The sequence below is a fragment of the Dendroctonus ponderosae genome, unplaced genomic scaffold, assembly GCF_020466585.1.
Source record: "Dendroctonus ponderosae isolate FM_Combo_2020 unplaced genomic scaffold, Dpon_F_20191213v2 Dpon_F_20191213_9, whole genome shotgun sequence".
Classification (NCBI taxonomy): domain Eukaryota; kingdom Metazoa; phylum Arthropoda; class Insecta; order Coleoptera; family Curculionidae; genus Dendroctonus; species Dendroctonus ponderosae.
The window spans coordinates 2,636,178-2,649,829 of record NW_026019116.1 but is presented as its reverse complement, the minus strand read 5'-3'; the positions used below and the strand labels follow the sequence as shown (position 1 = coordinate 2,649,829).

Below are 13,652 nucleotides of genomic sequence, written 5' to 3'. Positions count from 1 at the left end.
CAATGTTTTTTGGTTGCTTCATACACTAATCAGTTTTTTTAATTTTTGTATGTTATTACAGTACTAGTTAATATAGTGCTATTATTATGTGTGTGTTAAAGCAATGTTTAATAAGCAAGTTAAATATCTTCCTTATTAAATGCCTGGTTTTTTCTGCCTTTTTGCAGTTGTTTTTTTGATTGCTTTTTCTGATTAATTCTGCAGAATCCTCATTCGAGCGTCCGCTTAAACACGCAATTTTCTACTTCGAATAGTGTTAGTTGGTCATTGCTTCAAATCGTTTGATGAAGGCTCATTTCAAGCAATTTTAAACTCTTAACAAGTTAAGAAAGTTTGTGCAAACACAAATTTAAAAGCAGCGATTATTTCAATGCATCAATAAATTATAAAGGATTCAGTATCATGTGATTGTATATTTGAAGTTTTTATCACTGGCAGTTTTTCTTTATGAATTCAAGTTGAAACACACCCACAATCAAGCGATTTCTAAAATCCCCATAATAAAATCATCGAATTTATTAAGCAGTAAAAATAATTTCCAAATGCTAAATCGTACAGTTGAACGTCTGGGAAGCCTCAAGGCGAGTTTTAACCTTTGCATGATTGGCGGCAATTTTAGAAATTGTTTATAAACATTGGCAATAGACTGCGGCTGCAGTAAGACAACAAATAATGCCTTCAAGACACTACCGTTTTACATAAGCGAAAAATTGCATTGAAATGATGCAAGACAAACAACTGATATTGGGGTCTTCCATGTCATTTCCCAATTTTGATTAATGACTACTTTACAGGGTGTTGTATTTCCAAATGTTGCAACCCAATCGGCAACACTAACATAGAGACAAAAATCTCACACTCTGGTAGAATGCTAATGATGTCGACTTGGGCAATCGAATATCCAATTAGACAGTCATTAATTATTCACTACCGCTATTAAAAGCTCCCATACCGAGACTTGATTGTTTATATTGGTGTTAATTGATTGTTGCAACCAGTATTTTGGCCAATTATTTCGTGCAGTTTCAAATTTCAATGTTTTTGTAGGAGACTTAGTACAACGTCCCTCTTGGGGAAAAGACCAGCCCAATAACTACAATGGAGAACAAAACTGTGTGGTACTCGATGGAGGACGTGGGTGGCTTTGGAATGATGTAGGATGCAATCTAGATTACCTGCATTGGATTTGTCAGCATGGTGAGGAAGGCGGCAATTGTTTTTTTCTAAACAAATTGCAGCCTTGATGTATTTTTAGATGTTCTACAAGCCTCTGATTGACCACTGAGTCGATTTCACTAAGAATAATTTGTGGCATAAAATTTTGAAAGGCTCCTGGTGTTATTTATAAAAACCTTGAACGCTAAAAATCAACCAGCCTATCATTAGTTTGACCTATCGTTTAAGGTATTCAGCACAAAACTACTTACTCATTCCCTATAGACCATGCCGACTATAGATTTCAAGAAATCGTTACATAATGATCATAAATAATCATAACACCAGTATGCGAAATTATTTATTGGAAAATGCCCTTTCACAGCCATGCACCGAGCATTGGGCATGGAAACCTATTGGATTCCATTGGAAAAATTTGCATAATGCAATAAATATTCATGTAAACAACTTAATCAATTTTTGTCCTTGCAAGGCTTAAAGTGAAGGTGGAATGGAAAAGTGCATTTTTTATGGCACAGATTCGAGAATTCGTCTAATTAAATATCTCGAACAAGTATTGTGATGTTTTAAGCAAAGTTTGAACTTCCCAAATTTCAGCCGTGAAGGGTTTAATTCTSAGGCATYWAAAACGTTTTACCAAAAGTAGTGACTGRCATCTTCAGGCGCAGCTTAGAGTTGCACAYTGTATTCCTTATTTTTGCAAGTATGCATTAATGGAAAAAATTTCATTAAYTTTTCCAAAAAATWAGAAATACRTAGCAATAAAACAGTAGTTGCAAGCATTAAMGTTCCATAAAACAAATCGAAGAATSTAAAGCGTTGAAAATGCAGATGGAATAACACAAACCATTTATGATCCAGAGCAGGAAGCACATAGACCATTTCCCGAATATACAGCAGATTTACTTCTAGGCATTTTGGTTTTTTTATATGATGAAAGCGTTTTTTAAATTTATTTGTCGCATAATATATCGAATTTAAATATTTCTTTTTCAAGTGCTTTAAATATGAATACACTCTTTTGTAAGTAAAATTAATGATAACGAAGCTGTAGAAGGAACCACCCCTGTAAAATATAAATTTTTTGATCGATTTCAATGATTCTTCTTTGTTTACTTACATATTCAACATATGCATGCGACTAGTGGATAATTACAATTTTTGCCTGCAATTATTTCAAGTTGTGAAGTTTAAGATAAAAAATTCTGGCAATTTTTGGAAAAAAATTACCTAAAATCCATCTCTATCTATTCTCTATATCAGTCTGCCACAAATCAAAATCAGAAAAGTGTTATTAAAATGCAAAAAAACTGTTTTGTGTTTAAAAAATATTGTTTGGAATATTCTCATAAAAACACTGAGTTTCACACTTAAATTTTACAATTTTCCAATTTACTCCACCAAAATCCAATATTTCCTGTATTTTATTATTGTTATCGTGATTTTTCTGTACACCAAAAATTGAGAACAATGATAATCGGTAGAGATGGATTTTAGGTCATTTTACGAGACAATCAGTCGACATTTTTCGTAAAAGTTGTCTTAAAGCCACTTTTCGAAATTTTACCCCTTAAAAATGGATGTAGTTAGGCCGTAAGTACAGATGAATATTGAAACCACTTACTAGTCGAATGCGCATTTTTAATACCTAAATCATAAAAAAAAATCATTGAAACTGATCAAAAACAATTACTTTCCAAGTTCTTAAACCAGCATGTACTAGTTTTTTGCTTTGTTTAGTAGGCTTCATTTAGCTTCATTTTTTTTTTAGTAGTTTACATTTTCAGATTTTGTATTATAGAGAAAATTCTTAAACGGACAAGGGAATAGAAAATGATTTGCAAAATCAATTTTAATACAAATCAATTAAGACTGGGAGTACATAATTGAATGCTTTCAAAAAATGTACAATGAACGATTATAAAAAAATCATGTTTTACTTAACAGCAAACAATAAATAACAAATCTGGTGAATAAATTATGCTCTAATAATTATCCGTTAATTCTATATTTCTCTGTATATTCGGCTCAAATGGGAAATTACCATTAGAATTATACGAGTTTTGCTAATGGTTAGTTTAAAGCTAAAAGGCTTTGGGAAAACATTACTGACCGATGTTTTCAGTGGCGAATCTTTAGTGCTTCAATGTAATGAAATGTCAAAATGAGGATTAATATTAATACCAAATTTAATTTTTGAAACTTATTTTTGGGCCGGCAAAAAGCAGAAAAACTGTAGCCAAAATAATAAACCGTCAATCCTAACTTTTGAATATTTATTTGAGGAGTTTTTCCGGACTTAACTATAACGTTTTCTTGACGCTGAGAGCATGACTTTGTAGAAGCAACTAGCCAACTTGGACCGCTAGACACGTCAACCATGTATGCTCAAAACCACCACATTTTGCCAAAAGTTCTTGAAAAATTAGGAGCTGTATTACGACTAGAACCATCAGCTTTTCAGATTTTAAATCGTTTTATTAGCAATTTGAAAAATTTTACACTGCACAAAATGCTCAATATTTAATATTTTATCGGCAAATAACTCATGAAATATAAATTAATGCGAATCTGTTATCTGGCTTTGCTAAGAGCATGACAATAATTCCTAGTGCTTATTTTAAATAAAAACTTCAATATTTCTTTGGAGTTTTTTTTGGGAGACAATTTTTCAATTTGCATGTATTTTTTTAATACATTTGATCAATTTTTTTGAATGAATCAATAATTTTAAAACATCATTGAAAAAAACATTATTGAAAAAAAGTTTTTTTTAGTATGAGTATTTTGCAAATAACTCATGTGATGCTCTTCGAACGTTTTCCAGTCCTTCTTTTAGTTCTTAAAGACTAGGAATTTCGGATAAGGCGCCATGGAGAAAAGATCGATCAAATTCTTTTATCAGATGTTTTGAAACTCTTCCGAAAGACATCTGCATAATCGTCGAAAGCTTTAAGCATTTGACAATTTCGCTTCTAACTGTGAAACGAGAAGAATTGTTTTCATAAAACCCAACTAGAAAATGATGAGCTTGGAGACACTCTATAGAAAGGCTCTAATGGTTATCTCAATGTTTTCAAACGATTTCGAGATATAAATCTACCTCGTGAGGGTGACGACTTYTGCCTCACAAATGTTAAAAAAAGATAGCTCTCAAAACACTCTATCGAAATGGCTCTTAGGAGTTGAAATATTGGCATATTCATATACGACTTACTACGCTCTATCCAAAAATCCCTACCAATTATTCCCGGGTTTCATGTCAATGAAAATGTTTAATAAATCACCAAAAATGGCTCTCTTTCTATAGGGGCTGRAAAAACGGTTCAAGCCTGACGAGGAAATAAATATATGCTCATTCTAAATGCATCTCACAACTATCCAGATATTTTACGTTTGCTCCTATCGCTCTAAAGCTGTAAAGTATTTGATAAAAATCAATTAGACCCAAAGACTTCTAAAGAAAGTCTTTCAGAAAGACCATAACAAATGATTAWTTTKTTCCGACCGCTYCAGAGCTTSAAGCTCTGAAAAATTCATAAATTWGATCATTTCTGCTTCTTAGAAATCTTAAATYTCTTTAGAAGTTATGAAGCCTAATTGATAAAAAATCAGTTTYTATTTTTCACACTTRAARATTCTCTTTSGAATAGYTTATTTTCATGGATACGATATGTCCACCCGTTCTTGTAAAATACCTTACTGTCTGAAAATTAARCAAAACAACACAACAAACAGTAGCAGAAAATAACYCAATAACCAGAAAGAGAMGAATTATAGAAGGAGRTTTGAAACAASATTKGCAYCTWAAGTAGAATAAAAARGACAATATCAACTCKAAACACACAMAATAYKTTGACCAGACCARCTAAACTCACCAATATTTTAGTGAGGTAATTCGATAATATTGAAAGTTCCATTCCTCAGTTCCTTCCTCTTGTGGAAGCCCAGACAAACTAATCAACACCACCATCACCGGATCCAATTACAGTCTAGGAGCTACCATCAAATACAATTGTCCGGAAGGACACATGCTCCTGGGGAGCGAAGCCCGAAAGTGTGGAATGAACGGTTTCTGGACTGGAATGCCTCCAACGTGCAAATGTAAGTCTGGTCTGATACCGAAAGCTCATGCAAAGATTCAAAAGTTTTATTTGCAAAAGCGTCCATAGACTTTGAGAAACACACTCTGTAGATTATCGCCATCCGCAAATCTTCTACGTGCATATGAACATAAGATTATGCAGTTTTTTTACCTACTACTATTTCTTAGTTATTGATTGTGGGTCGCTTTCGAGCATGGAACATGGTACAGTGGTCTTGAAGGATAACCGCACCTCCCATGGAGCTCGCGCCATTTATTCCTGCCACGAAAACTACACCCTCATAGGTAATAGAGGTGAATTGAAAACCCCTGTTATCTCACCCTGCAGATTTTCGCAGGTCACGAAGTTCGACTATGTGGAAACGATGGCAAATGGACCAACTCCACCCCTCAGTGCCTGTTCGATTGGTGCCCAGATCCTCCGGATATCCATGGCGGAGTCGTGCATACTTCTGGGCACAGAGCCGGAGATAGAGCCACGTACACCTGCCAGCCGGGATATGTTATTCATGGAGAAGGAGTAAGAGGAATTGATTGTTTTCGCGTCAGGTTTACATGGGGATTTCCATCTGCAGGTTTTATCCTGTGGACTTGGTGGGGAATGGTCGGGCAAAGCCCCCACTTGCAAATACGTGGACTGTGGGGCGCCTCCCAATATCGACTATGGGCGGTATGAGTTACGCAATGGAACCACTACAGTTGAGAGCATTGTTGAGTACTTCTGCGAAGCAGATTACTGGTTGGACGGGCAAAAGGTCCAGAAGTGCACCAAGGACGGGAAATGGTCTTCAGACGCACCATTTTGCGAACGTATGTGTCTAACTCGCCGGTTAATTCGGATGGTTAAAGAAGGCTAAAATTGCAGTGATCACATGCGACGAACCGGATGTTCCTGCGGGAAGCTACGTGGTTGGGGTGGATTTCAATGTGCATTCAGCCATCGAGTACCACTGTGAAGTGGGTCATTTGCTGCGTGGTGAGCAGATTCATGAGTGCCAAAGAAGTGGGGAATGGTCTGGAACCACTCCCAGCTGCGAATGTAAGTCCATATTGAATACAGGGTGTCCTAACGATCTATAGGAGGTGTCAACCTATAATATCCAACCCTGTACTTTCACAATATGACGACGAAAATCTTGAACCAAATGATACTGGTTAAGCGTAAGCTTACTTTACTCTATCGTTAGGACTCCCTGTATAGTGAGACGAAGGACCAGGAATATCGGAAAATAGTGTTTTTAATTTATGACCTAGAGTCATCCTCAGCCGAACACTATCTCTCTCTCCCTCTCTGAACACTCAAATATTTGCCTAAAACTCTTCAAATTATTTCTTCAGATATCGACTGTGGAAACGTCCCCACAATGCTCTACGGAGAGATTCGCTACTCCAACGCCACCACCTACTTAGGAAGCGAGCTCTCCTACTCTTGCGCCAAACACTACAAGCTGAATGGTGTCTCCAAGAGATACTGCATGAAAAACGGGCAATGGAGCGACTCTTCTCCAAAATGCGAAGGTTCGTAGCTCCGCAGCAGGGAGAACCTGAAGATAACGGTTTTATTCCAGAGGTGCGCTGTCCGGAACCAATCATAGCCGACCACAGCATCCTATCAGTAACCGGCAACGACCGGATGTATGGAAGGACGTTGATCAGAACAGCCGAATCCGCAAATGTGGGCGCTTCTTCGTATAAAATCGGGGCTTTAGCAAAGTACCGATGTGAAAGAGGCTACAAGGTAATAGGGGAGCCTTTGAGCACGTGCGAGGACAGCGGCCAGTGGAGTGGAGGAGTTCCCCAGTGCGTTTGTGAGTCATTTTTCTCGAATTTTTGTATGGAATCTCTTCATGAGCTTTGCGAACTTTCCAGTCGTGGACTGCAGAAACCCGGAAAAAATTGCCAATGGACAAGTCACCCTGCCCTCAAACGCAACTTACTACGGGGCTCTCGCCCTGTATGCTTGCGATCCAAACTTTGAGCTGGATGGCGTTTCCAGACGATTGTGCCTGGAAAATGGAACATGGAGTTCGGATGAACCCATTTGCAGAGGTAAGACGACCAATAGGTTTCTATGAAGTGAAAGTTTATTTAGGGTCATTAAGACTACCTGAAGTTATCGATACTTGGCGGTTCTTTGTCCGCACTGAGCGCATGATTTTGTGTTAAAAGTCAGTCAATTCGGGTCAATACGAGAGAAATCTTTTAGGCTGTTTTAGTGAGTTTAGAAAGGGTTTTCGAGATAATTTGGGGATAAAGAGTGGGATCTTCGCTCCGTATTTAAGTGCATTTTTAGGATCTTAACGTTCCAAGGGAAATGAAAATTGTAGATTTAATATTACATGTTGTGCTATTTTGAGGATGATATAGATTTTATATTTAAATCTCGTATGCATCATTTATGTTCAGTTTCAGTTAAATTACAGTAATAACAAACAAACAATAACTAAAATTCCATTTCATATCTTGAAAACTGATACCAGGTAGTTCTACGGGCAATTCAACGAAAAAATTAAAAAATAGTACTGGGAAACTAATATATTTGAAAAAATGCTTGAAAATAATTTTACAACATAGCATACATTTTTATCTATCATTTTATAGACAAAAACGTGCTAATTTTCAAATTTTAAAAATATTTATTGGTTTAAGACACAGGCTATTAAGAGCCTATTGTTTGAGCTTAACTGATCAAGTTCAATTTAGAAAAACATTAACAAGAAATTTGGAACTTTATTATGAACAGAGAAATTTGCCTAAAAACGCTTTTTTGGAAGTCTAAAAATGCTTCAGCAGATCTGAATGAATGTTATCACTTTTTACGATTTATTAAATAGTTGTCGCATATTTTTTCCAATGGTGTCCCGGAAAAAAAAATATTTTCTACCAGGCCAAAACATTCTGCAGTTTTGTTTATAAAATTCAATTAAACTCACTGAAAAACTACAGGATTTTACCCAAAATGTTTCTACTTTTTTCTAAATATCTCAAAAATTAAAGGAAAAACTTGTTTTTTGAAGACGCCATTTATATGACCCCCTGATAGCGCAACTTTTTCCTAATTTAACCGACTTGGTATCTTTTACGGTTTCAAAGATTCCCATGCAATGCATCCTTATCTTGGACACCCTGTATATTCAGAAAAAATCGAATTTACTGAGAAACCAAAAAACTCAAATTTTACAAGCCTGGATTGGCCGTTCTGCAGAGTCCAAGTATCCGATTAATTGGCAAAGTTTATCGAACCTGAAAAATTACCGAAGACGAAAAATAAGCATAAAATTCAAATAGACTAACGTGTGTAATATTATATTTAAATTAAACTTAGCTAATAACATGGATACAAAGATAGTCCGAGTTTTTTGCAAAAAACAATCCGCCGAATTTTAAATTAATTTTAATCTCACTTCTCTAGATTGAAGTATTTTAAACTTCTAGAAACCACAACTTTTTGTCATTTGTGAGCTTGAAAGTCCTGAAAGTTTCAATGGAATCGCACTCAATCTTGATTTTTGTCAACCAAGTCAATGGGGGCCCGAAAATAAATGTCCGTATAAAGACACGCATTCATATGCCACCAACATTCGACGCAAATTAAGTACAGACTTGAAATTGTTAGCAGCAATCAAAAACATTCGAGTCCGAAAATACTGAAAATTTCAGTAAAATAAGGCCCAAACCTGGTTTTTGGCAGAAGGGCCAATATTGGCTCGAAAATTGCACTTATTGCTGAATTACACACGCTCACTAAAAAAATGCGATTTTTGAAAAATTGGTAACTTCTGACTGAACTTAGGTTACAACTTGATATTTTTACCATCTAAGGAAGACATTTGGATTTAACAGTTTTGAAATTTTCAGTTAAATCGCACTGAAGCCGGACTTTTACCGGACAAGTCAACGCTAGCCCAAAAACGAATGTTTTTAATTATTACGCCCCGTCGTTTAAAAAATCAGAACTCTCAACACAAGTAAAGTGGCATCTTGAAATATTCCACAACGATTGAAGACATCTGGGTCTCAAAGTCTAGAAAATTTGCAGCAAATCGCATAAAAACTTCATTTTTGCCTGCCACGACAACCAATGTCTGAACATCACGATTAGAAACCCTCCTTTAAAAAATTACAACTTTCATTTGAAATCAAGCAGAAACTTGCAAGTTTCTTCATCTTTAGAAGACATTCGCATCTGAAACGTCTGATAATTATTTCGGTGTATCGGTAATATCCAAGCGAATCGCATAATCGCCTCGTTCAATGAACAAGTGTTTAGTAGCTCTGATTGGTGGAACGTTTGCCGCCCGCGCCCTTTGCTCCCTGCGTAGTCCTGGAAACCATCCAGCTTTGAAACTGGGAGGGGCGCACATTTAGTCAGTGCACTTGACGCCAATGCTTTGTTCGGGTTGTTTTCGTGATCTTCAGACTTCACTGACTATGCACGTTTTTCGGCCACGATACGTATTTTGACTTAAAAACACAGAAAAATTTGCGATTTTTTTCGTTCGGTCTTCCAGTCTATAAATGTCAGTCAAATCGCACGTAATCCTAAATTTTGCCAGGCTAACAATAAATGTTTTAACACAATTTTTCGGGTTTTCTTACAAAAATATAATTGGTAATCGCGTTTAAGTAGCAACACGAAACTTTTCTCATTTCTAGAAGAACGCCGCCAACTTTCGACTCAATTCAAGTAGACGCTTGAAGTTTTTATCAATCAAAAACATCCGAGTCCGAAAATCCTGAAAATTTCAATCAAATAACGCTCAAACCTGATTTTTAGCAGCCAGGAAAAACTGCTGTTATTTTTCAATTACACGCGCTTACTAAAAAAATTAGATTTTTCAAAATTTGATAACTTCCAACTGAACTTAGATAACAACTTGATTTTTTTTGTCCATCTAATCTATGCCAATCTTTAGAAATACAGTGCAAAGACCCGGATACATTTGCTGGAGTGATCTTCAAGGTGAGCACTCATAGTGTGGGAGGAGTTACTCAATATTACTGCCCTAGAGGACACTCAATGCAAGGCAACGCTAGCAGGATTTGCTTGAAAAAAGGAGTGTGGAGCGGACAGGCCCCGACCTGTTTGCGTAAGTGACTCCAACTTTGATTCATCATTTTCTGAGCGTTAATTTTGTTTTCTATGATTCAATAGTTTCTTCACGTTCACTGATTTTGGCACTATAAAAGCTGATCGCTTATTAATAAAAATCTCCCATAACAAGAATTTACTTCTGCTTTAGCCATCGACTGTAACCATCCGGGAGCCATCGAAAACGGTCGCGTTATCGTAATGAACGGAACCACATACAACAGTGCCATCGAGTACCATTGCGTCCCATCCTACGAGCGAATCGGCCCATACCTGAGAAAATGCCTGGATAATGGCCAGTGGTCAGGCGAGCAGCCCAGATGTGAAAGTATGGATTGAAAATATATTGTTTGTTAACTATCAACTAATTTACATGATTGTTTCCAGTGGCCATTGAGGAGCCTCAGGAGGATTCGAACTTGGGCACCAGCATAGGAATTGGAGCGGGAGTGGTTGTGTTCTTGCTGGTGCTTTTGGGCATTATCTACTGGAAATTGTAAGCCATCCACTGAGGAATTTGATTGGTTAATAAAAACATTATTTTTTTCCAGACGGAAGCCGGTGGCAGTGAAGAACAAAGAAAACGTGGAAGGTGCAGAAAGGAAGGAAGAACGTAACGCCGCTGTGATGAGCTACGCGACTCTGAGCGATCGGAACGGTTTAGGAGGCCAGACGAACATCTACGACAATATCCATGAGAATATGTATGATGCCCCATATGAGGAGGGCCGGAGAGATAGTGGGACTTATGAACCGGAGCCAGTGGGACGCGCCAATGGAAATACGGTCACTATAAATGGGGTCTCAGTGAGATAAATCCTTAAAAACTATGTGATAGGGTTCAACTTGTGTGTACAGTCAATTCTGTGATGGACATTGTGTAACTAAGTTCGGGTGAAGTAGTCAATGAACTATTTATTGAATATTTTCCTTTCCCAGTCCTATTTACTTCAATCCAGTTACCTATATGTGTAAATGCTGTGCTCTAGATGGGCTGCAGGAATTAACGAAATATTTCTGTACAGTTTCCTTGGCTGCAACCAAATATCCGTACCGTTTTAGGGAATATTTCAAATATAGTCTATTAATAGTATGAGTAGTTTAACATTTTCACTGCCTATGGACAATATTTTGCACAAGCAAGCAAGCAATAGTAAATTCAGCCAAAGATGACTTTTTTCATCAATTACTCAGAATATCTGAGAAAATAAAGCGATGGTTTTACGGTGAGATTAAGAACCGGTAGTACGAGCAAACGAATTTAGTTCTTGTAAAACGTTACTCTCCCACTAACGATCCTTGTGTAACGTTGAAGTTATTAAGTTGAGTTTCTTCCTTCTATTATCAACTCAGTTCGTTTTTTGCTTTGTACTTGCCTCTTTAAATTAAGAAAAAACTTGTTCTGAGGTAGTTGAGATACAAGGCTTGTCTTAAAATCAAAAAGTGTAAACTGATGTAAATTTGGAAGAAACGTATGTATATAAAAATGTTTATCAATGAAATGATTGTCTTTTTATCCGCATTAGTCTATTCGATACATTTGAAGATATGCGAATGTTGAAAACTCGAACTATTTTTTTTTAATTCATGAATCTCTAAAACGCAATCCTATTGGTTGTGACGTCTCTGGTCATATAAATGGCGGATTGTTTACGTTCTGTGCATAGTGTTTAGTTGTGTGGTTGCGCTTCATTAATTATTTTGTGGATTTAAATAATTTATAGTTTGTGTTAAACTAAAAAATGGCTTCCGAATGATTCCTTAAAGCGTCAACAAACAATTTACCATGTATACATATTTTTATGGTTACCGAATTTTTAAAAACTACGAACTCATTAACTCAGCCGAGTTTAAGGGTGTCAAAGCAGCAGCGTAAGTAAAAATTCGTAAATTCATTATTAGTTACTCTCTCCTTAATACACTAATCTGTGTGTATGGGTTTAAATTAGGTAAATAATATATGGAATTTCACTTATTCAACTTAACCTAACCTGTATACATGGCTGCTTTAAAACTAAAATGATCTCTTAAGTTTGTATTTTGGGCATCACAAGAACAATATTGTGATATCGGATATGCCAGAACCATGAGTACTAGTATTCTGTCTGCCTCATCATTCGCTTTTTGTTCGTACTTTCATTAAAATGATCCTCGCAACAAAAAAACATTGATTTGGATTTAGGAACATCACGTCTACCTGCTTCGAACCATAAAACGTTACGGGCATAATCATGGGGAACGGTTAGCCAGAGTTTGTTTGGAGCACTTATTGAGGTATTCTTGCATCCTGGCACAAAACACCACTTATTTTGTGATCCATACATGTCACTATTTTCCATTATGCAAGATAATAATAATAATCAATGAAATAATGATAATCACAATAACTTAAATAATAAAACAAAGCTGCGAAAACAACAAATAAAGACGAGACACTTTGTTGATATGACCTACTACGTCACAATCGGGTGACAACCGACGATACGGTTCGGCGTTTTTGGCGGAAAACATCTGAATTGAAATTAAATTCGCTTTAACATTATTATAGAGACTTTTTTCCAAAACAAATTATATTAGTGTAATGTTTGCCATAACTCCTTTCTATGTATCAACATAAAAAAAAAGTGAAAGCAACCTATTGTATGAGGATGACGTTTGTAAGAACAGTTAAATTATTTTTTTCTAAGAATGATCATTTTATAAAAATGTGTATTAGTTTCAAAAATATTTGCAGTTTGAACTTTTTGCTTCTGAATCAGAAACCTCAAAAAATCGTGTGCGCAAAAAAAAACATTAAAACAATAACATGAAACGCTATAAATTAGCGAAGCATGAAAATCGTTACCCCTTTAATTAAGACGTTTGCAAAGAAATTTTAATTTAATGTTTTGAAAACTGATCATGTTACAATAATAATTTGTCTTCTTTACTGCTACTGAAGTGAAAATTCATTCAATTCAATTCAAAAAAAGCAACATTTGTCAAAGTATTTTAGTCATTAAAAATAACATTTCAACACCAGATGGCATGATATTTACTTATATTATGTTAATTTCTACTTCATTTATACCTACTATATAATCAGGATATAAAAATTAAATCAATACGAATTAAATCAGCCCGGTCAATCAATACGAATTTTTCTACTTTTCATGCAAAGTCATGCTTTCTGCACACCGAAAACCCGTTAAATAATTACTTGCGAGAGTTTTAACAAAATGCAAATTCAAGTCGCATTTTTTATCTACTGAAAGATACAATGAGAATCACCTGTTGGAT

At 35.8% G+C, this 13,652-nt stretch overlaps 1 protein-coding gene across 1 annotated transcript in view; it reads left to right on the top strand.

The window, feature by feature from the left end:
* LOC109539137 (sushi, von Willebrand factor type A, EGF and pentraxin domain-containing protein 1) overlaps positions 1-11,875 on the top strand; it is a gene marked incomplete in the record, with an annotated part of 33,307 nt that extends 21,432 nt beyond the window's left edge. The window contains 13 exon segments of the mRNA XM_048669645.1: positions 1,048-1,197; positions 5,104-5,280; positions 5,450-5,566; positions 5,620-5,801; positions 5,857-6,091; positions 6,147-6,320; positions 6,620-6,799; positions 6,850-7,089; positions 7,151-7,330; positions 10,198-10,371; positions 10,525-10,701; positions 10,761-10,869; positions 10,925-11,875. Of these exon segments, the coding sequence (XP_048525602.1) occupies positions 1,048-1,197; positions 5,104-5,280; positions 5,450-5,566; positions 5,620-5,801; positions 5,857-6,091; positions 6,147-6,320; positions 6,620-6,799; positions 6,850-7,089; positions 7,151-7,330; positions 10,198-10,371; positions 10,525-10,701; positions 10,761-10,869; positions 10,925-11,189 (2,360 nt within the window).
* Positions 11,876-13,652: the final 1,777 nt, after the last annotated feature.